General features: G+C 35.3%; 1 protein-coding gene across 4 annotated transcripts; it reads left to right on the forward strand.

The window, feature by feature from the left end:
* Positions 1-753: 753 nt before the first annotated feature.
* LOC135785668 (NACHT, LRR and PYD domains-containing protein 3-like) lies at positions 754-21,801 on the forward strand. Of its 4 annotated transcripts, XM_073814315.1 has the most exons (14): positions 769-896; positions 992-1,027; positions 1,297-1,334; positions 1,498-1,644; positions 1,806-3,615; positions 4,665-4,838; positions 5,259-5,432; positions 10,121-10,294; positions 14,128-14,304; positions 15,059-15,235; positions 15,780-15,956; positions 16,136-16,309; positions 19,592-19,768; positions 20,552-21,801. In XM_073814315.1, the coding sequence occupies exons 3-14, from the start codon at positions 1,310-1,312 to the stop codon at positions 20,739-20,741; spliced, it is 3,576 nt and encodes a 1,191-aa protein (XP_073670416.1). In that variant the 5' UTR covers positions 769-896; positions 992-1,027; positions 1,297-1,309; the 3' UTR covers positions 20,742-21,801. The 4 variants fall into 4 exon arrangements, 3 of the variants coding, with proteins under 3 accessions (XP_065151195.2, XP_073670415.1, XP_073670416.1); XM_065295123.2 differs by having other exon boundaries at positions 755-1,027; XM_073814314.1 differs by having other exon boundaries at positions 755-1,027; positions 1,300-1,334.
* The last annotated feature ends 1,378 nt before the right edge of the window (positions 21,802-23,179 follow it).

A 23,179-nucleotide genomic window follows, 5' to 3' on the forward strand; every position in this document is an offset into this window, starting at 1 on the left:
AAAAACACAGTTTCTGACAACTTTAAAACTTATAACACAGACCTGCATTAGCAAACAGTCAGCTAGTGATGGGAGAAATGAATCTTTTCGAAGCTTTGATTCAACTGAACCAATTGCTTCAAAAAATGATTCACTGTTTCGAAGCGTTCGAAACCCCTAAATATTGGCGCTACCTGCTGGTAAAAACACTGTAAAAGCAAAAAGATCTCAGTCAAAAACATTTGACACTTTTACAAAATAATTGCAAAGGTTTTAATAAAAATTTTAATTAAGCCATTCAATTTTTATTTATTTATGCAGATGTTTAATTAAATCCATCTACAAACAAAAAGTCGGCAACAGAGTTATCAGTCAGGAGGATAAATGTTTTATGAACTTGCATAATAACTTTTTACATAAGTTTACCTAAACGTATCATTTGTGATCAACTGCCCCAAATGGTGAACCATCTTGGATATTTTTTGGTGTTAACGTGATGAAACTGCAATCAGGAAATACACTGAAGATATGAAATGAATAGCTATGGTGTTTTTGCGAGAAACAAACCTTTTCGAAACGTTCGAAACACCACACACGCTGGCGACACCTGCTGGTCAAAATATTGTAAAGCAGTTCTGTCCATACATTTTACACTTTTTTTCAACTCCCCCAGAGGTAAATCATCAGATTTTCGAAACAGTTATGATGTAATGAAGTCTCGTTTGCTAAAATCACGTGACTTGGCCAGTTTGAAACACGCTCCGAACCAATGATTCGAAACAAAAGATTCGTAAAAGTTTCGAAGCCTTGAAGCAGTTCTTCGAAAGCGACCATCACTAGTTTTTGCATTAAATGTACATCAACGTTGCTCCTTCTCTGCTGACAAGGTGAAAATAGGATAAGGACCTGCAAAAAAGGTTTTCGTTTTAAAACTAACTTTAGTTATTGCTTGCAAAACCAGTCTGTTTACTTTATGTGAGAAAAACGGATGTCCTTTCTTCTGTTGAACAAGATAGGAAAACATCTACAAACATCGTCATTGTTTAAGGTAAGTTGTCATCATTGACATATTTAAGTTTATTTATTATATATTGATTATATTTTTACAGAATGCTGAAAGTATCTTGAGACTTTTTTAAAGTTAGAACTGCCCACGATCAGCGACATTCAAAAACTAAACACGGAACGAGAAGATTTTTGAAGGTGGAGCCGATTTAATTTAACAGCACATGTAAATCAATGTCTCGCTGACAGACTTAAAATATGACAGCCATCTTACTGCCAAACAAACTTTTTAAAAATTCTTTTCGTGTCTAGCAGTGAGTGAAAGATGGCATCGACTCAGGAAACACAGGGTGAGTTTAAAGAGCACAAATCACAAAGAAATGTTAAGTGTCATATAAGACCACATGAACCCTTTTCAGTTTGAACTGTTAAAAACAATCACAAGAAACATTATCACTAATGTTGGTATTGATGAATCTTTGTGCATGTCATGTCTCTTTGTCAATGTTTCAGTACAAGATGCTGCAGTTCAGATCGACACAAGTTTTCCAGGAGTTAATGTTGAGATGAAAGCTGACAGAAGTGGAACAGTAATTAGTCCTGTACTTCACAACAGCAACATAACATCACTTAACATCAACTATGGCTCAAACTCTGCAGGTACATGGAATGAAATACTATGAAACTACCTATAGTAGCCTATTCTATTTTACATTTTCTCTTTCATTTGATCTCTCTTCAATTTTGTGCTCTTCTGCTATTGTATTTCTTCTGTTGTATTATCTCACATTTTTGTATTGATTTTTTTTTTCAAATAACAGTGAATTTAAAGCCTTTTTTATCAAAAAGTCACAAAGCCATCATGAAAGACGAGGTACAGCATATTTTTGATGTCAGAAAGGAAGAAGAAACATGTCTGAATGATGTTTACACAGAGCTCTTTATCACAGAAGGTGATATTAAAGAAGTCAATAAAGAACATGAGATTCGGCAGATTGATGAAGCTTTAATGGGTAAAAAACAACAGAACAGACCAATCAACTGCAATGATATATTCAGTTCACTGAGACAAAGAACGACAAGTAAAAAGGTTGTATTGACCAAAGGCATCGCTGGTATTGGAAAAACTGTCTCTGTACACAAGTTCATCCTGGACTGGGCTGAAGAAAAATCAAATCAAGATATAGACGCCATGTTTCTGCTTCCATTTCGAAAGATTAATTTGATTAAAGATGATAAGTTCAGTCTTCACCAGTTTCTGAGTAAATTTTATCCTGATCTGAAAGATATTGATATAACAAATCTCTGTAAGATGTGTAATCTTGCATTTATTTTTGATGGACTTGATGAGAGTCGATTTCCTTTAAATTTTGGAAGCGAAATGCTGGATGATGTTGAAGAAAAATCATCTATAAATGAATTGATTACAAATCTGGTCAGAGGTGATCTGCTTCCCTCAGCTCTTGTCTGGGTGACCTCCCGACCAGCAGCAGCCAATCAAATCCCTTCAGAGTTTGTAGGTTTGTTCACAGAGGTGCGAGGATTCACTGATCAACAGAAGGAAGAGTACTTCAGAAAGAGAATATCAGATGAGTCTCAGGCCTCCAGAATTATCTCACACATCAAAACATCTCGTAGTCTTTACATCATGTGCCACATTCCTGTCTTCTGTTGGATTACAGCTGTTGTTCTTCTGGAAACTCTCACCGAAAACAAGACTGAGGAGATTCCCACAACACTCACTGAAATGTACATTCACTTCCTTATAATACAGATGACCATGAAGAACAGGAAACATGACAAAGACCTTGAAAGAAACTATGCAAAGTTGTTGGATTCAAATAAAACAAATATATTAAAGTTGGCCAAGCTAGCTTTTGAACAGCTAAAGAAGGGAAACACAATGTTTTATGAGGAAGAGCTGAAAAAGTGTGATATTAATGTGAGTGAAGACACACCTGAGTCCACAGGAATGCTCACTGAGATCTTTAAGAAAGAAACTGGACTTCATGAGATGAAGGTCTTCTGCTTTGTACATCTGAGTGTTCAAGAGTTCCTCGCTGCACTACATGTGTTCATGAGCTACCTGAACAAGAACCTGGAGGAGCTTCAGTTTTTCTCCAATCATGAAATTAACTACTTCTTTAAAAAGCTTTTCAAAATAGTTTCTCTACATGGCTTACTGAAGAAAGCTGTCGATAAAGCAATAGAGAGTGAAAAAGGTCATTTTGACCTTTTCTTGAGGTTTTTGTTGGGCATTTCATTGGAATCCAATCAGAAACTGCTGAATGGTTTGTTTAATGTCACTGTGAACAGCACAGAGAGCATCACAAAAGTTAAAGAGCACATTAAACAATTACAAAACCACAACATCCCAGCTGAAGCTTCAGTTAATCTATATTACTGCCTACTTGAGCTAAAAGACAAATCATTATATGAGGAAATCCAGCGATACCGGAGTTCAGTTAAACTTTCAGGAACAGAACTTTCAGCTTCAATGTGTTCAGTGTTGACCTACATACTGCTGATGTCAGATGAGGTGATGGATGAGTTTGGCATGAAGATGTACAAAACATCACCTGCAAACTACATGAGACTGATCCCAGCTGTGAGATGCTGCAGAAAAGCTAAGTGAGTGATTTTCTTATTCTTATAGTATTTTTTTAGTTTATTACACAGTGCTCTGGAATGCTTTATTTTGATTGGCCAGTCACTGCATTCCAATGTTAATCATTACAGTGACATCTATTCACCTAAGACCAAGGTATGGTAGACTCATTTAATCTCTAAAAATTTACATAACAGTGCCATAGGCCAATAGTTTCCAAATCCAGTCCTAAGGCCCCCCTCCCTCTTTAATGTTCATTTAATGTTTCCAATGTTCCCAAAAACATTCTGGCAACATGAAAAGTTTCCAGTTTTTTTATGTTTTTAGAATGTTTCTTGGTTGCTTCAATTTTCAAACGTTATGACAATGTCATGTTTTAATGTTCACACAATGTTTAAAACAACAAGAGAAATATTGAATTTATTTTTTATAACGGTAATAAAACATTATTTCTGAATGTTCGGTATATATTGCAGTAGAAAACACAATTCACCTATTATGCTTAGTTGTTGATGTTTTGTTTCATTTTAAGTTGCCATTATGGTGATCAGTGTTTGTTTTAGTTTGGCTTTTTTTTAAACTTAAGGATAAGAAATTAATGGTCAGTAGCCCAACACTGTTCACCATAATGGTAACCAAACATTTTCTGTAAAACCAACATCTGACATAAAGTCAAACTGATTTAAACAAATTTAAATATTCCATACTTTTTGTTCATTCATACTGGTTTCAAATAACTGATACTGTTTCATGAAATCAACATACATAAATCTTATTAATTAGAAAGAAACAAGTGATGGAAACGCCAAATTTTGAATAAAAATCATGCTCACTTGTGGTGGTTTTTAAATCATGCGATAAGAGAGAATGCAAAAATGGGGCATGGAAACATATTTGCCGAATAAATTCTGACGTACGAACATTAAACCCACAAGCAGGACTAAGTTTGCACGTTATAGATTTTTCGGTTCTTAAAGTTTGCAATTATTTACATGGAGGTAAATAACAAAATATTTACACTCTTATGTTAACTTACAGTATCTCAGACGCTCTGCTTCTGTTCTCTGTTTAGATTGATAGCCTGTGATCTCACTGCTGAGTGCTGTGAAAGTTTATCATCAGCACTATCATCAAGCTGTCATCTGATAGAGCTGGACCTGAGTGACAATAAACTGATTCAAGATTCAGGAGTGAATCTGATCTCTGATGGACTGAAGAGCCCAAACTGCAAACTGAAGATATTGAGGTATTTAAAAGCATAATGTAGACATATGTAGCTCAGAGGTTCTTATGTTATCACTAGTGAGGATATAAACATGACATTGATCTGCCAGGATTTGGTGCAGACGGCCCCCTGTGGCTGAAAATTTTTATTTAAAAAATTATTTAACAAAAATTAACACAAGTACATGAAAACAAAGCCCACGAAAGTTTAAACTAAGAAAAAGACGCTCACAGTTAAAAAAACAACAACATTGAATATATTTTCACAGTTTTTTGTTCAATACTAGCACTTTATAGATTTTTTGATTCTTTGCTACAGTTGAACTTATTTACATAAAGGGAAATAACAAAAATGTTAAATAAATTAAATTAATCTTATGTTCACTCATCTCTGTGCTGCTGACCATCTGACACATACACTCTGCTTCTGTTCTCTGTTTAGATTAATAGGCTGTGATCTCTCTGCTGAGTGCTGTGAAAGTTTATCATCAGCCCTATCATCAAACTCTCATCTGATGGAGCTAAACCTCAGTTACAATAACCTGATTCGGGATTCAGGAGTGAAGCTGATCTCTGATGGACTGAAGAGCCTAAACTGTAAACTGGAGATACTGAGGTATTTAAAAGTAATGTAAACGTACCCAGATAGCAAGCAACCATTGAAACAATGTTAAAAATCGTTGATTTGTCAATGTACCATTGACAAATCAACCATTGAATACCAACAAATAGGGCTGAGCTAGTTTGGATTTTTTTTCTTACCGCAGTCGGTAATCAACAAATTCCTGCGATTTTGCGGTTTATTGGCAAGACAACATGCATGTCCACATGTGCCTACAGACATTTTGCCACTTTTCTATCCTTAATTTGTGAATGGCCTGGAAATGATGCAAGTTATTGATGCCCTGATGGTCTGGTAAAGCAAGCATTTGTATTAGAAATGATTTGTACTGCATATGTGTCCGTGCTTGAGTATAGTTTGAAAGCTGCATGGAGATGCGTGTGTGCGCAAGATGACATGGTCCATCTCTGTCTCGCATGCGTCCGGGAAGACCACCTCTGTCCTAGACCCTGACCATAAACGTCTTTCTTTTTCCACAAACAGAAAAAGAAGACGCAAAAACAAAACTTTTTGAAATGTGTCCCACTGGTATGGCGGTAATCCGCTTACCGCCCCAGGCCTACCATTGAATCAATAGAGAGTATGTATTGACATCACTTTTCCACGTGATCACGCCAGAACTCGCCCTGTTGAGTGGCAAACGTTCAACAAAATGGCTGGTTTTCACAGGGGCTGCTGCGAAAATGCCAGTAAAACTGGCTATGATCAGCCTAAATTAAATTTAGTTGGACTTCATAGCAGGGGTGGACAATACTTAGTTACTTAGTTACATTTTCCATGCATCTTTGCTTTATTAGGATGTTTGTATTTGGAAAACTTTTACTTCACTACATTCTAAAGCATAGAATCATACTGTGTATTCTTTAATATTGCATATAAAATGTATTTAATACCTAATTACATTAAATTATAAAATTGTGTACTTTTCAGGGTTCCCACAGGTCCTTGATATCCTTGAAAGATTGTGAATCTGGGGGGGGGAATTCAAGGCCCTGGGAAATTTTAAAAAATATACATACATAGATACAGGTCATTGAAAGTGCTAGAATCTGTCTTTTTTTCTGGACAAAAATCCATATTATTTCCTGTGTAGTGTAGGATAATATCATAAAATCTTAGTTTTTTTTAAGCACACGTGCTAAACTGTTCGCTTTAAATGTTTATATCTTCTGTATGCGAATGTTGATTCATACCAAAATTCTTTTTGCATGGTTGTGTTTTACAAGGGAAAACGTCTCAGGTTATGAGAAGGGAACGAGACACTGCGTCTCCCTTGCCATACTTCTTGCGTCCCTGTAATGCCATCTTTGGCAATTTTTCAGATAGCGTTATACTTCCTGGTATGGTGTCGTTAAGCCTCACCATTGGTTGAATTTGATATACACATTCAGACGCACTTACCCCTGGAGGCGTCCCCAAAGTTTCACCGCAGTGACGCAGAGAATGAGTTCCCACGAAAGGGAACTGTAACAATGTATCTTAAAAGGTAACACAATGTAACCGTGCTCTCACTTGAAATTTGTCCCCACATTTAGTCTTTGAATTTGAGGGTATTGGACCTGGAAAGTCCTTGAAGGTCCTTGAATTTGAAGTTAACTAAGGTGTTGGAACCCTGACTTTTACTTAATTAAAAGAATGTTAATGTACTTAAATATTAAATGTAAAACAAACATGCGTATTTATGGTTTGTAATAGAGTAAAAATTATGATAATATGCTTTGGAATGTATGTTTTCCAAAGAAAAACACGGATAAAATAGAAATACTTGAAAAATACTTTAAATAGAAAGTAAAACTTCTACTCTAGCAACATATCAACCCACCTGTTGTCTGTGGACGTTGGCACGAACAATCTATTTACTTCTCCTTTCGGTGTTTTTTGGCAGTCTGTAAAACGATAGCTCCGAAATCTTGTTAATCTGTTAGTACAGTCTATCGCACAACAGCTGATTCTCATTTAGACGCGTTTTTCCCGTGTTTCCGCTGATTTCACACTGTACTCAAATGCTGCCGCTCTGTCTTCTGCAACTCAGTGGGCGTAACCGCAGGCACTTTCGCCGAAGGTGACATCACGCGCATACCCTCTGTAGGTGTGTTTCGATATAATCCGGCGCTGCGCAGACCGATTGGCGAGGTTTGCTGCTTGCAGTCGAGGGATGAGCTGAAGATGGAGCCGTCAAGCCAGACACATGATGCTTGCCTTAGTGACGCATGCCATTTTTTCTTTTTTTTATCGCGAATGAAGTGAATTAGATGAATTTGATAAAAAACAAAACTTTTAATAAATAATTGCAACCAGAAACATTTTATATCGAATATTTGAATTGCTGTTTATATTATTAAAATACCAATAGCGTTTGGCATTTTTTTTACATGACACAATATAACATTTATGCCTATTAACGTGTTTTACCGGTTATAACACATTAATTAAACAGTGGGATGTAACGATTGTAACTGAAATCTATTCTGAATCACAAGGCTGTGATTCTTTGTTTCATGCACAGCTTGTGTGTATACTATGGCATTTGGTCAGTAGGAAGTCCTTATCAATCTAAAATCATTATGAGTCGGAGTCGTTTATAACGTGAAATTAAAAAAGCAACACTCGTTAAATAAAAATCATTCAAAATATTCTTTATTATCTTAAAAATACCTGAAACAATTTGAAGAACAGCGATATAACTATTCTTGTAGACATTTTCTGAAATATCGTTTGTAATGCTAATTCTTCTTTAGCACAAAGGGAGTTTCTGCATGAGAGCGCCTCGTGCATTTGGATGTGCCGGGATTTCACCGTAAACCATTCAAATTCATTCATTGAGAAAACGCGCATTTGCAGGGTTAATTGTTACACCCCTAATTAAACATGAAACCCACATGATCATTGTCAACAGTGAAGTGACCAATCATGAAGAGCTGTGTCATCATCAGAACTCAGTGCAGCCGCTCTGTAGAGGCTGCACCGGCTGAGCTAGCCGGCTACTCTCGAAATGCTCTTGCGATACTTTAAAACCATTTGACACAGTCACGTGCCTTCAGCGCCAGCTCAAGTCGGACAAAATTACTAATCGGCATGCACTGCAACAAGTCAGCCACCGATCGGTCTGCGCAGCACCGCATAAGGTCGAACACACCTAATATCATGTTTGCACGCTCCATTAATATTGAAAGAATATTGAAAATATTTAGTTGGGCCCTTGACTCTTGTGTTTTAATGTTAAGGTTTCTTTGGCTGTTGAAGCAGAGTTTTAAAACACATCTGCTACTGCAAAGAAAACTTGGATCTAATGGGATCAAGTGATTTAGTTTTTAAATATACCACAATAATATTGGGGGGGGGGCATGGCATGAAAATCTGACTTTTTCCATGTTTAAGTGCTAAAATTGGGTACCCAGTGATCAACCCAGTAACTTCTTGTAAACCGTTCTCTGCAAACACGTGAAAAATTAGGTTAGTGTTTATGGTGATCCGTGTTTGTATAATAAATAATCTAATAAAAAATCTAGATGGTATTTTGAGCTAAAACGTCACATACGTACTCTGGGGACACTACAGATTTATTTTAAATTTTAAAAAAACATTGTGACATGTCTCCTTCATAGAAACATGTGTTATTTCCCTACCCACGAATCTGTGGGCGGGGCTACAAAAGTGTTGTTGCAATTCTCCTTTGAAGGCGATGTTTATATTTTTTACAACGTAACATAAAGGCACATTCCTGAACCTTACGTTTTCTGGGCTAGGTGCTGTACTATTTGTATTTCACTCTTTTGTGATTAATATATACGAATAAACACAACTCCAGCATAATGTGCAGTGCGTGTCGATCATCAGCTCGACATCCATCTTTATTAATACCTTACTTCCGGTTCCCCTAACACTTGGGTAATCCGGTTCAATATGCAACAGTAGTAACAAACATTACAGGTGCCAAAACTGTTATATTTCAGTGACAAGGACGTTTTCAGTTCTGAAACTTGCAGGATGTTTGTTTAAAGGGGACATAGCATGAAAATCTGACTTTTTTCATGTTTAAGTGTTATATTTGGTTCCCCAGGGTTTCTATCAACCCAGAAAACGTGAAAAAGAACAACCCAGTAACTTTGTTTTGGTAAACCATTCTCTGTAAGCATGTTAAAAATTTAGGCTGTTTAGATTTAGCCTTTTCTGTGATGTAGATAGCAAGACCAATTATTACCCTGCACTACCCAACCACAGCACTCCTTTTAGTGCAGAGAGAAAGAGTAAAGATAATTGACAGCACAATTGAGTTTCAATTTCAACAAACCACCATCATTGTGATCAGTGTTTGTATTTTATCAGTTGTCTGATTCACGTCAGATAACAACTTGTGTGGATGCTGGAGTAGTTGATCACTTGTATCTGTTCTGACAGCAGTTAAGAAGTTAAACTTATCATCCATGTTTAGAAAATAACCCTGCAATCAAGTTGTACTTTTATGTTTCAATCAGCGATGGTGATTGAGAGGCAAAGGTTACAGATTTTAATTCTGCTTCAGTGTTACTTTTTAACAATTTAAAAAAATCCCCAGAGTTTCAATTATTTACATAAAGGTAAATAACAAAAATTTTAAATAATTTTTTTTTAAATCTTATGTTCACTCATCTCTGTGTTGCTGACCATCTGACACAGACATTCTGCTTCTGTTTTCTGTTTAGATTGGAACACTGTGATCTCACTGCTGAGTGCTGTGAAAGTTTAACATCAGCTCTATCATCATCAAACTCTCATCTGAAAGAGCTGGACCTGAGTTACAATAAACTGCATGATTCAGGGGTGAATCTGATCTTTGATGGACTGCAGAGCCCAAACTGTAAACTGAAGATATTGAGGTATTTAAAAGCATAATGTAAACACATGTAGCTGAGAGTTACTTATGTTAGCAATAGTGATGATATAAACATGACATTGATCTGTCAGGATTAAGTCTAGGCAGCCCCCTGTGGCAGAAAATGTTGTTAACAAATACAGCTTTATTTAACAAAAATCAACACAGTACAGAACTTGCAGTACATGAAAACAAAGCTCACAACATGTTTAAAACAGGAACAAAGACACCAGTGATTAAAAAACAACATTGGATATATTTTCAGTTTTTTTGTTTGTTCCCTACTAGCACTTTATAGATTTGCAGAGAGTTGAAATTATTTACATGACAGTAAACAACAAAAGCGTTACACAATTAATACACTGATTCTTGAAACTTTGGCAAAAACATGTCCCACTAAGAAAAGTGCTAATTCTGTTGGAAATGAATAACATTTTCATGAAGAAAAAGAATCAATGTTATAATCAGGGGGTCCTTTGCACATATGTAAGGTTCTTTTATAGGTTTATTTTTATTTGTTATTAATTTAATGATTATATGCTAGCCCATTGCCTACAAAATCAGCTGTCCTCAGATAAGAGATAATCATTTCAACTTGATTAAAAAAGCCAAAAGTAATAATTGAGTTGAATAATATATTTACCACATGAAAGGGTACATTGTAATATGTATTAAAAACTACAAACAGTGAGTTTTGAACAATATTTACTATTATTTTGTGATTGCTCAAAATGTGTCCCACATATTCGTCACCAGCTTCAGATATTTATAAAAAGCAATAAAATCAGACAACTACAGGGTCAACTGCATTCCTGAGGACCCCATTTTCAAACCTTCAGCTCTGCTTCAAGATCACTCAAGCTCCTGTATGTTTGCTATTTTCTCTTAAACTTCTTCATATTTTTGGACACTGCTACTGTGACAACCATAACATGTCAACATCGTCATCTTTGTAAAAAAATATTAGATTAGATTATGAAATAAATGTATCATTTTTAAGAAGAAGTCTGAAGTAGCTAGCAACAGAGGGAAAACAAGATGGCTAATGTAAACAACTCATCTATTTTTTTTAATCCATATTAGGTTTTTGTCACCACCGTCAGATGTCACCACCATCAGGTTTTCTGTCAGGTTTTCTGTATTTTAGGAAATTATGATAGTATATTTGTTCATCATGGTGCTCAGGATTGTTATTTTTTGGACCAAATATTTACATAAAGTTTAAAGGAGTAGTCAATTTTCTTAAAAGAAAAATCCAGATAATTTACTCACCACCATGTCATCCAAAATGTTGATGTCTTTCTTTGTTCAGTCGAGAAGAAATTATGTTTTTTGAGAAAAAAACATTTCAGGATTTTAATGGACTTTAATGGACACCAACACTTAACACTTAACTCAACATGTAACAGTTTTTTTCAACGGAGTTTCAAAGGACTATAAATGATCCCAAACGAGGCATAAGGGTCTCATCTAGCGAAACGATTTTCATTTTTGACAAGAAAAATAACAAATATACACTTTTAAATCACAATTTCTCGCCTAGATCCGGTCCAGCGCGACCTAACGTAAATGCGTAGTGACGTAGGGAGGTCACGTGTTACATATATAAAACGTAAATTTGCGGACCATTGTAAACAATAAACTGACACAAAGACATTAATTAGTATCAGTTGACATACAACAACGTCGGAACGGTCCTCTTCCAACACTTTTGTAAACACTGGGGCGGAGTTTCGCGTTCGTCCACTTTGACCTCTTGACGTCATGACGTATTGCGTGGGGTCACGCTGACGCTTTCAGGACTGGATCTAGACGAGAAATTGTGGTTTAAAAGTGTATATTTGTTATTTTTCTTGAAAATCATTTCGCTAGATAAGACCCTAATGCCTCATTTGGGATCCTTTATAGTCCTTTGAAACTCCGTTGAAAAAAAACTGTTACGTGTTGAGTTAAGTGTTAAGTGTTGGTGTCCATTAAAGTCCATTAAAATGAGAAAAATCCTGCAATATTTTCCTCAAAAAACATAATTTCTTCTCGACTGAACAAAGAAAGACATCAACATTTTGCATGACATGGTAGTGAGTATAAATTATCTGGATTTTCTTTTAAGAAAATTGACTATTCCTTTAAGCAAGAAGCCATTGACTTGAGTGGTATACATTTTGGAATAATGAGGCCAATGTCACCACCGTCAGATTAGTGTCACCACCGTCAGACGTAGTTTTATTCGTTTTGAATTAGGGCTGGAACGACGCGTCGACGTAGTCGATTACGTCGATTACGTAATTACGTCGATTTGCCGGAAATGCGTCGATGCGTCGCACTGTTTACATTTTGAAATGAAGGCGGCTTCAGCTCCGACCGGGTGATACAAGTGTTATACCAAACAGACAGAACGCGATCAAAAGTGTGGGAATACTTTAAGCAGAGACCAAATAAAACACATACTGTGTAAAACTGAAATGGCATACCACAGCAGCGCAACACCTGTGTATGATCATCTTAAAAGAAGAAAACCTGGAGCTCTCCGACCTCAAAATGACGAGACGTCAGCGTAAGAATTTGAACTATTACAGTAAGTTTTTATACTTACTCTATAAACAATAGAATCAATACATATTGTGCTTAATACAGCTGCGTTTACATCTTCGTTTAATACGAGCTGCGAGACGCCTGACAGACGTGACATTGCATCGCTTCTGGGAAGTATGTTGAAACAGTAAATAAAGAGCAGGACATGTTTTTATATTAAGAAGTTATGAAATAATAAGTTACTGTCACATTGAGAACTGATAGGCATGTGCCCGCGTGCACTGAAAGCCAGCTGGCAGTGCGGAGTTCCCAATGAACGTCTTTTTTGCGAATATGTGCGCAGATATTACAGAAGCTCGTCTTGTAAGGTATTCCTGACATGCGTTTATTTAAAGTAACAGCGGCGTAAACGCTGTTTATAAAATATTAGAAGATCATACTAACTGAACTTGTTTTTTACCCGGAACTTAAGAAAAGTTAAATGTTAAAGTTAAATGAGAATGCAGTGCTACTAATAGTAATAATATTAACAGTAATAATATAACCATTACATCTTATATAAGGGTTCATGAATCACAATGAACTTATTTTTACTTCAGTCTGAACTAATGCTGAGTTAATGCATGTACTAATCATAAACTAATGTTTAAAATATTAATATATGCCTATTTTATTGTTTAAGGTGAATAATGCCTCTTTTAAAGTGGCACTGCCACTTTATTTTTCATGTTGGAAATTTTGGTTTGTGTGTTTGTTTAATTAAGAAAATGCTTAAATAAAATGTTAGCGTTAATGGCAGATGTTCCATTTATTATTTGTTGGGGAATTATATGTATAAAAAAATCATTAGACTATTCGATTAATCGAAAAAATAATCGATAGATTAATCGGTTGAAAAAATAGTCGATAGTTGCAGCTCTATTTTGAATGAATATGCTTACAATATGTTTCTTCAGTGCTGTTGAGTTATTAAATTAATAGTCTCTTTTAATACAAAAATATGTTTATTAAATAAAAAAATCATTACTTTTTCTATTTAGGCTTAAAGTAAATGTTGTGTGAGTAATAACTGGAAAAACACCTATGAAAAAATACAAACAGGGGAGTTTGCACCAGTACATTGCTGAACAGCCAAGACCTTGGTCTATATTGATATACCATCAGATTTTGTAATTTAACTAACTTTTTTTTCAAAATTTAAACCTGTTTTATCCAAATTCCTAAGAATCACTGAATATGAACCTTATGTTTACTCATCTCTGTGCTGCTGACCATCTGACACAAAAACTTCTGTTCTTTGTTTAGATTGATGGACTGTAAAATCTCTGCTGAGTGCTGTGAAAGTTTATCATTAGCTCTACAATCATCAAACTCTCATCTGAAAGACCTGGACCTCAGTTACAATAACCTGATTCGGGATTCAGGAGTGAAGTTGATCTCTGATGTACTGAAGAGCCCAAACTGTAAACTGGAGATACTCAGGTATTTAAAAGCGTAATGTAAATGTATGTAGCTACGAGTTTTTTATGTTATTACTAGTGAGGATAAAAACATGGCATTGATCTGTCAAGATTTGGTGCAGACAGCCCCAAGTTGCAGACAATGGTAGTAACAAAAACAGCTTTATTTAACAAAAAAACAAAGCCAATGAAAGGTTTAAAGGGGTCGTAGCATGGAAATCTGACTTTTTCCATGATTAAGTGCTATAATTGGGTCCCTAGTGCTTATATCAACCTAGAAAACATTAAAGGGACAACCCAGTAACTTTGTTTTGGTAAACCAGTTTCTGCAAGCATGTACAAAATTAGGTTGTTCAGATTTTGCCTGTTTTGTGACATAGGTAGTGAGTCTTATTACAATAATACAGCCCCTTAATCCGAACTATCCAACCACATCACTGCCGGAGAGAGAGAGGTTAATTGACAGCACATTTTTGCTCGCACCTACAAATTGGCAATTTTAACATGTTATAATAAATTATCAGTGGGGTATTATGAGCTAAAACTTTACCTATACACTCTGGGAAATATCATAATATGACCCCTTAAAAACAGAAACAAAGACACCCGCAATTAAAAACACAAAAAGTATATAGATTGTTTTTTTTTTTTAGAGTTGCAATTATTTCCATAAAAGTAAATGATACAATTTAAATAAATGAAATTAATCTTATGTTCACTCATCTCTGTGCTGCTGACCATCTGACACAGACGCTCTGCTTCTGTTCTCTGTTTAGATTAATAGCCTGTAATCTCTCTGCTGAGTGCTGTGAAAGTTTATCATCAGCTCTAAAATCATCAAACTCTCATCTGAGAGATCTGAACCTCAGTTACAATAACCTGATTCGGGATTCAGGAGTGAAGCTGATCTCTGATGGACTGAACAGTCCAAACTGTAAACTGAAGAGATTGAGGTAATTAAAATCAGAATATAAACTTATTTAGCTGATACTTTCTTACTAGTGAGGATACATACATGGCATTGAGCTGTCAGGTTTTGGTACATTTTAAGAAACATTTAGTTAAAACTGTACTGATAGGATGTTTTGGATGTGTAATGTGGGCATGTGCAGAAAGAGGAAGTTTTACTTCAGTCAGGGCCTTTTAAGTCAATAGAAAAATACTCAAGACAACTTTAAAGTTTGGCTAATTCAAATGTGTGCAAAATTTTATATGTGGCCCTATGGCTCTGTTCTAAATTTTATGTTTTATGAGAGTTCTGGATCTCATACTTTAGTATCACATTACTGAGATAGGTACTTCTGTTGGTTTCCCGAGCAGGGATTAGCTTAAACCAGGACTAGGCCTTAGTGTAATTATGAAATATAACGAGTTTAGGATATATAAAAATCAAGAATCAAGATCCAACTAAAACAAACACTGATCACCACAAGTGTTACTTTAAATAAAACCACCATTTAAACCTAAGTTAATAAATAACTTCTGTTCTCTGTTTAGATTGACAAACTGTGAGATCACTTCTGAGGGCTGTGAAAGTTTAGCATCAGCTCTACAGTCATCAAACTCTCATCTGGTAGAGTTGGACCTTAGTAACAATACACTGATTCGGGATTCAGGAGTGAAGCTGATCTCTGATGGACTGAAGAGCCCAAACTGTAAACTGGAGATATTGAGGTATTTAAAAGTGAAATGTAAAATTGGACACTGTAAAAAAAAAATGGGCTGTAGTTGTTTCAACTGAATTTTTTTTAAAGCTCCCATAACACACGCTGTTTCTGCATTTCTGATGTTAATCTGAAGTACCTATAGAGCAGTATCACATTCTTTATATCTCTGAAGAGTTTTCTGTTTAGATTGACAGGCTGTTCTTTCTCTGCTGAGGGCTGTAAAAGTTTATCATCAGCTTTACAATCATCAAACTCTCATCTGATAGAGCTGATCCTGAATGGCAATAACCTGCAGGATTCAGGAATGAAGCTGATCTCTGATGGACTGAAGAGCCCAAAGTGTAAACTGCTGATACTAAGGTATTTAACTTATCTACAGTATGTTTGCCAAAATATAATGTACCTACCCAGGTGAAAAAAAAGTGCACTAAAATACACTTTATTTAAGTACACTTTTTCACAATATACTAAAAGTGCTCTAGATGAACTTAATACAATCTTAGTGTACTCAACTGTGCTTTTTTGAGACACCATGAAGTTGAACTAAAATGTCATTTTAACGTACTAGGTCTGTATTTAAAAAAAATATATATTTAATTACAACTTGAACCCACCTTTAAACATTTACAAATCTACTTGAAAATATATTAGTAGGATGTTAAAATAATATACCAAATTTATTCCCAGGTGAAAAAAGTTCATGGCACTCTACAAGTTTCATTGAACATAGGGTTAAAGGAGGCTTAACTCACTGACACTGATATAATGCAACCTGTGTGTATTACAGGATATGCTTACTTTGATAATTGTGTTTTATTTTAACCAAGGGCATTTTTCATTGACATGTCTATTGTGGTCTTACTTACAAGAAAAGTTCACCTCTGTTTAAGGAGATTTAAGGAAATCAGAAGTCATGCCAAAGGACTCTATGCACGCTTAACTTCCACGTTTGACTCTAGGCTGCTCTTTAGTTTCCGATGCGGGAGATTTAAAGCAGAGTGACAGCAGAATCGCTAAAATTTTCCACATTTACAACCTATGATGTGTGAAGAATTGTCCAGTGTGCAAACTGAGAAAGGTTACAAGTTTTATGTGTTGTCTTATCTCTGTATTCATTAAGATATATTCAGCTAGCCTGTACTAGAAGTGCTTACATTGTGCTGTTTTTTACGATTTGTCCAGCAGGCTAATCATGTTAGTAATATATTAATGTCTTTGTAATGTTGTCTAAAAGTTTCAGGTAAAATAAGAGACACAAGTGAGATCTCACTGTTACTGCTACAGTACATGAGGAAAAAGCAAAATGAACTGCATCAGGACTGATAGTGTAAAATGTGACATTCAGAGTTCTATTCTGAACTTTTACTGTTTTATTTTGGTATATTCATGCCGACTGTCAAAACATTTTTACTTGGTTATTTTTGAGTTAGTATCTTGAAACATTAGAGAATGAAAAAAAACAAATCAAAAAAGACTATGTAAAATCCATAACCACAGATGTTATTTTCAGAGAAGACAGCTCAAACATACCTTTTTGTCTAGTGCTAGAATTGCATTAAACATTAGCATTAGAAAAACGTAAAAGTGATCTAAATGTTATACGAATGCTGTAGAACTAAAAACTTACCACCAAGAATAAGTATTTTTATGGGCTGTATCTTCACCTGTTCGTCTCTACTTTGACTTATTAGAAAATCTTGGCTCTGATTGGTCAATTTGAATGCCACCGTGCTAAAAAAGACAGGCTGTTATGATTTCTGAAATATAACAAGAGAAATAAAAAAAATGCCTGACTTTACTCACAAAAAATTATGTTCCAAAAGCCACACAACATACACGCTTGAAGAAGCTGGGTTAAAATTAAGACATACTGTAATACTAAATGTTCTACTTATTTAATAGTTAACTACAAATAAAAAAACAAAATTCTGTCATCACTTAACTTACCCTCTTGTTCTCTCATTCATCTTCAAACTAAAACCAAGGTACTTTAATTAAATCCAAGAAACGTATATTTCCCCTTGATGTCAGATTCACTTGAACTAAAAACTCCTCACATTTCAAAAAGTTAATCGCAACAACAACAAAAAACATCGCCAAAGTAATCCATGTGAATCGCGTTGTTTCAGCCAAGTTCTCTGATGATCACTATATATAATTCACATTTACCAACGATCATGCACGTTGTGTATTGAACAACAGAATCAGGAAACCAATGTGACGTACTGAATCCCAAGAACCAATGAGGTTTAGTCACGTCTGTCACGTGTGTTGTTTGAATATAAACACTAGCAAATTCATGTGGATTAACTTTGTAAAATTAATATATAATGCACTTTCAATGATATGATGTTGAAATTTCAGTGTTAGCCTATTAAAATTAATGTACATGTTTTAAAAAAGTATGTTTTTTCTAAATACACTAAAACTTCAGTAAAAGTATGCTTGTGTTTAACATACTTAAAAAAAAATGTTGTAATTAAACATATATTTTTTACCAGCGTACCTCTAGTGCTCTTTTTAGAAATACATTAAAAAGTATGCTTAAGTTTAGCATACTTTTAAAAAGTGTAATTAAACATATATTTATTACCAGCTTACTTCTAGTACACTTTTTTGAAATACATTAAAAAACTATTTAACATATTTTAATACACAATAAATTTTAAGTATATTTTTAATACATTAAATTCTACTTTTTTTGCACCTGGGTATCCAAGTGCACAAAATTAGAGGATAGTATTTCTATATTTTGAGACTGTATATAAATGACACCGAACACACAAAGAATAAGTAAAAACATTCATCTAAATCTTTCTTACTGTATGTCATTCAGGTCACTAAGACCTTGTACACACTGCAGCTAAGTTCAGTTTTCACATTTACGTTTAATGCTTAAGCAAACACTGATCACCATAATTGATGGTTTGTAGAAATTTCATTATTTGTACAACATCAATGGTGGTTGCAAAAGCGATATTGACTCAATGCAATTAACATTGTTTCTGTCTTGTACAGAAACTTAGTACAAGTCAGAAACAGTACCAGATTGACAAGACAGAAAGGCAGTTAGAAATTCAAAGACAGACAAATAGCTGTGTAGAGAGAGAGAGACCTGAACCGATAGTAAGACAGAGTTCAGAAACCAGGGAAACCTGGTCAGTTTATAGTACCAAAGGACAAAATTACTGGCTTAATCGACTCAAAGACAAGACCAGGACAGAACTGGAACAGGAAACAAGATAATAAACAGTGTGACGTTTAACAGGAGTGACTGACATATCAAGACAGAAGTGCCACAAGCTTTCATACGCCATTTGTATAGTGAAGGACATAATATGAAATAAGAGTACAGGTGCATTCCCTGTAACTCACCACAAGGAGACAGCAAAACAACAAGTATTGTAATAGCAAACTCTAAATCAAAGTCAATTACAGATTTATAAAGGTTAGTCTTTTAAACAAACTGTTCCCAAATGACCTCAATTGTAACCACATCTATTAAAATAGTCTGATCTGTGTTTTTAATAGCTTTTCTCTCATAATATTCTTTTACAAATGAAAAACAAACAACAAAAAATGTGAATCACATACAAAAAGGGAAAATCTGACACAGACGCCCTTCTTTTGTTTTCTGTTTAGAATGAAAGGCTGTGATGTCACTTCTGAGGGCTGTGAAAGTTTATCATCAGCTCTACAATCATCAAACTGTCATCTGATGGAGCTCGACCTGATTCACAATGAACTGATTCAGGATTCAGGAGTGAAGCTGATCTCTGATGGACTGAAGAGCCCAAACTGTAAACTAGAGATACTGAGGTAACAGATCTGTGACAGACATACTATTTACTTCTCCAACTGCACCAGAAAAGAGGTCATTATATTATAAGTCAGTATTTCTGTCGATGTTTCTTTTGAGATGCTAGCGTACATCAACAGTTTTAAGTAAAACTTCACTGTTGATTTCCAAGAGCTGCTAAAAAAATACCAAATTATAGCAGCCAAATCTTTCTCATTTAGTGCACTACAAGGGGCAGATCACATCAAACGCGCACACCGAACACCTTGCGCTTTTTTGTCGCCTGCCGCACCATGCGTTTTTGAAGGAGTGCTCAGACCGTAAAATCGCTTGACGTCATTAATGTTTTTCTATTGTCCAATTGAAAGAGGGAAGAGACGGCCTTCCGTTGTGGTGGCAAAGTTTACTGTTGCTTGGAACAACTGGACAGCAGTCACTCACTGTCTTCTGCATGTTTGTTGCACCTCTCACCCTCGATTAAAGTCAGAGCAAGCGTCTGCTAATATGACAGTTAACAGCAAAAGAGCGCTTGCGCTTTAATATTTGATTGACAGGACAGCTGCCTCGGTGGTTGCCAAGGTGGACGCACTGCCTTTTTTGGTCAGTTTAACAAAAGAGCAGTGCGGTGCAGCTTTTTATATGACCAAAAAAAGACAGTGTCTGCCTTGCATTTCCAAGCGTTTAAAACACGTTTGGTGTGATTGGCCCCATAGAGGTTTTTTTTAATGTGTTTGAGTGTTGAAAGCGTGTTATTCATTCAGAAGTCACAGATCATCTCAACTTCACCATTCATGTGTTTGTAGATTATCTCGTTGTAATGTGACAGAAGAAGGCTATTCTTATCTGGCTTCAGCTCTGAGGTCAAACCCATCACACCTAAGAGAGCTGGATCTGAGCTACAATGACCCAGAAGTCTCTGAAGTGAAGCTGCTCTCTGATGTACTGGAAGATCCAAACTGCAGACTGGAGAAACTCCTGTTAAATGTTGATTAAATGGCCCTGGCATGTGAGGATACTGAACTTCTAATGACTAAGCCTGGTCCTTGGGTATTGTCATTTATTATTCAGTTTAACAAAAGAGCAATGCATGGATCATGTGGTCATGGTGATGTGGTCATAACATAAAAATATGTATAACAAAAATGTGTATATAATTGTGTTAGTACACTGCAAAAAAATTTCAAGAAAAAAAAAATGTATTGGTATTATTGTCTTGTTGGGGTAAGCAAATGGGGTAAGCAAAAAATCTAGATTTTTTTTTTTAAATACCCCATTGGCAGATTTCTTTGCTTGTTTTACAGTAAATTTTGTTAAATCTAGTTATTCTATTCTACATAACTTTCTTGGGTGTTTACTCCTATTTTGTCGCTGTATTGTCTCCAATGGTCTCCATCTCAAGGTTCATAATAACACCAGACAATGTTTTGAAAACATATCTTGCATTGTATAATATTTATTGAATCTGTTTTTGGTCTGACTGACTTCATCTAACTATTGACGAAGCTAGACTGAGCATTGAAGCTCAACTGAGTATTGAAGCTCAACTGATTTTTTTTTAGTAAATAATTTTTATTTAACAATAACACTTTGTCTATGTATTGGCCTTATAGTTTATTTGAAGTGTTAACTCACAACAGAGGTGATATTTCAATGCAGATTTAGTAATTTACTAAATTTCTTGATGGGGAGAGAGATCAAGTGAAACTGGACTGTAATTGGATCTATAAGATCTGCCAGCCAATAGTTGGATCTATCCCAGATAGTAAGCCACCATTGAAACCATGTTAAAAATTGTTGATTTGTTAATCCCATTGAATCAATATCACATCTGCACCCTTCATTAATATTGAAAAATATCAACATTACAACAAACTGCCATTATGGTGATCAGTGTTTGCTTTAGTTGGGCCCTTGACTCTTATGTTAATGTTAAGTTTTCTTTGGCTGTTGAAGCATTGTTTACAATAAAATACATCTGCTGTTACAAAAAAAAACTAAGATCTAATGTGATCAAGTAATTAAATTGTTGTAGTTTTAACTTAGTCTTAACTTTTCCAATGCTGTTCTACTTAAACACATACAAACACACAAAAAAATATTAAACTTGGTGAAAGTCAAGATTCAAGGGTTTAACAAAAGCAAACGCTGATCACCATAATGGTGGTTTATTGAAATTTCAATATTTTTTTTTTACATTAATGGAGGGTGCAAACCTGATATTGATTCAGTGGAATTAACATTGACAAATCAGCCATTTTTAACATTGTTTCAATGGTTGCTTGCAATCTGGGATGATTTTTGTGGTTCTATTAAGTCTTTAAAAAACTTTACCACCAAAAGAAAGCCTTTGAAGCCACCTGCTGATCATTTCATAATTGAATTGATGAGATGAACAGTCAACTTATAGAATGTGTGAGTCTCTTGATTGTCCTCAACAATTGTAAAAAGGATTTATCTCAACATCATACTGTACAGCAAAGATTTTGAAAGACTTTCACATTTCTCATGTGAAATAATTTGTTCAGGATGGAAATTGTCTGCATTTAACTATGTAAACTTTTTATCGCAACTGTAGGCCTATGTGGCTTGCCCGACAAAAGTTGCAAAACATGCAATTTCACAATGTCAACACATGGTGGCAGCACTAGATTTTAGAATAGTTGTAGCTATGTGAGCAAGTGACCAAATCTTTGGTCCGTTCCGTCAAGTGAACAGAGGAGCCGGCACGGAACAAGACTCACTGGGCTGGAGGGTAGTCTGTAAATCTGGGTAGACAGTGTGGCTCAGTGGATAGCATTGTTGCCTCACAGCAAGAAGGTCCTCGGTTCAAGCCACGGCTAGGTCAGGTGGCCTTTCTATGTGGAGTTTGCATGTTCTCCCTGTGTCAGTGTGGGTTTACTCCGGGTTCTCTGATTTTCTCCCACAGGCCAAAAACATGCATGTTGGGTGAATTGATATACCAAATTGCCCCTCCCCCAACCTGTGTATGGATTAACCAGCTCTCGCCATGGATATAGCCATAGATGCTGGAATGGCATGAAGAATTAATAAATAAAGAACTCATTCTTAAAGGAAAAGTTTATCCAACAAATGATAGTAAACAATAATATTTACTCTCATGATGTTAAATTTATTTTATCTGATGAACACAAAGGAAGAAATGTTTGTAACCAAACCGATTATTGCTTGCAAACATTCCTAAAAAATATCTTCCTTCTATTCATCAATACAAAGAAATGTATATAGGTTTGTAACAATAGAAGAGATAAAATGATGACAGAATTTTCTTTTGGGAGTAAACTATCCCTTTAAGTGAGTCTATTACATCTGGGGATGTCCTTATCTCCACAAACAATTTATAAAACTGCTAGTTTGGGTCCTCAATTATTATTGACCTGATTATTTTCCTTGAAAGTTCCCAACGTTACCGA

This window comes from Paramisgurnus dabryanus, chromosome 4 (genome assembly GCF_030506205.2).
Source record: "Paramisgurnus dabryanus chromosome 4, PD_genome_1.1, whole genome shotgun sequence".
In the NCBI taxonomy this organism is placed as follows: domain Eukaryota; kingdom Metazoa; phylum Chordata; class Actinopteri; order Cypriniformes; family Cobitidae; genus Paramisgurnus; species Paramisgurnus dabryanus.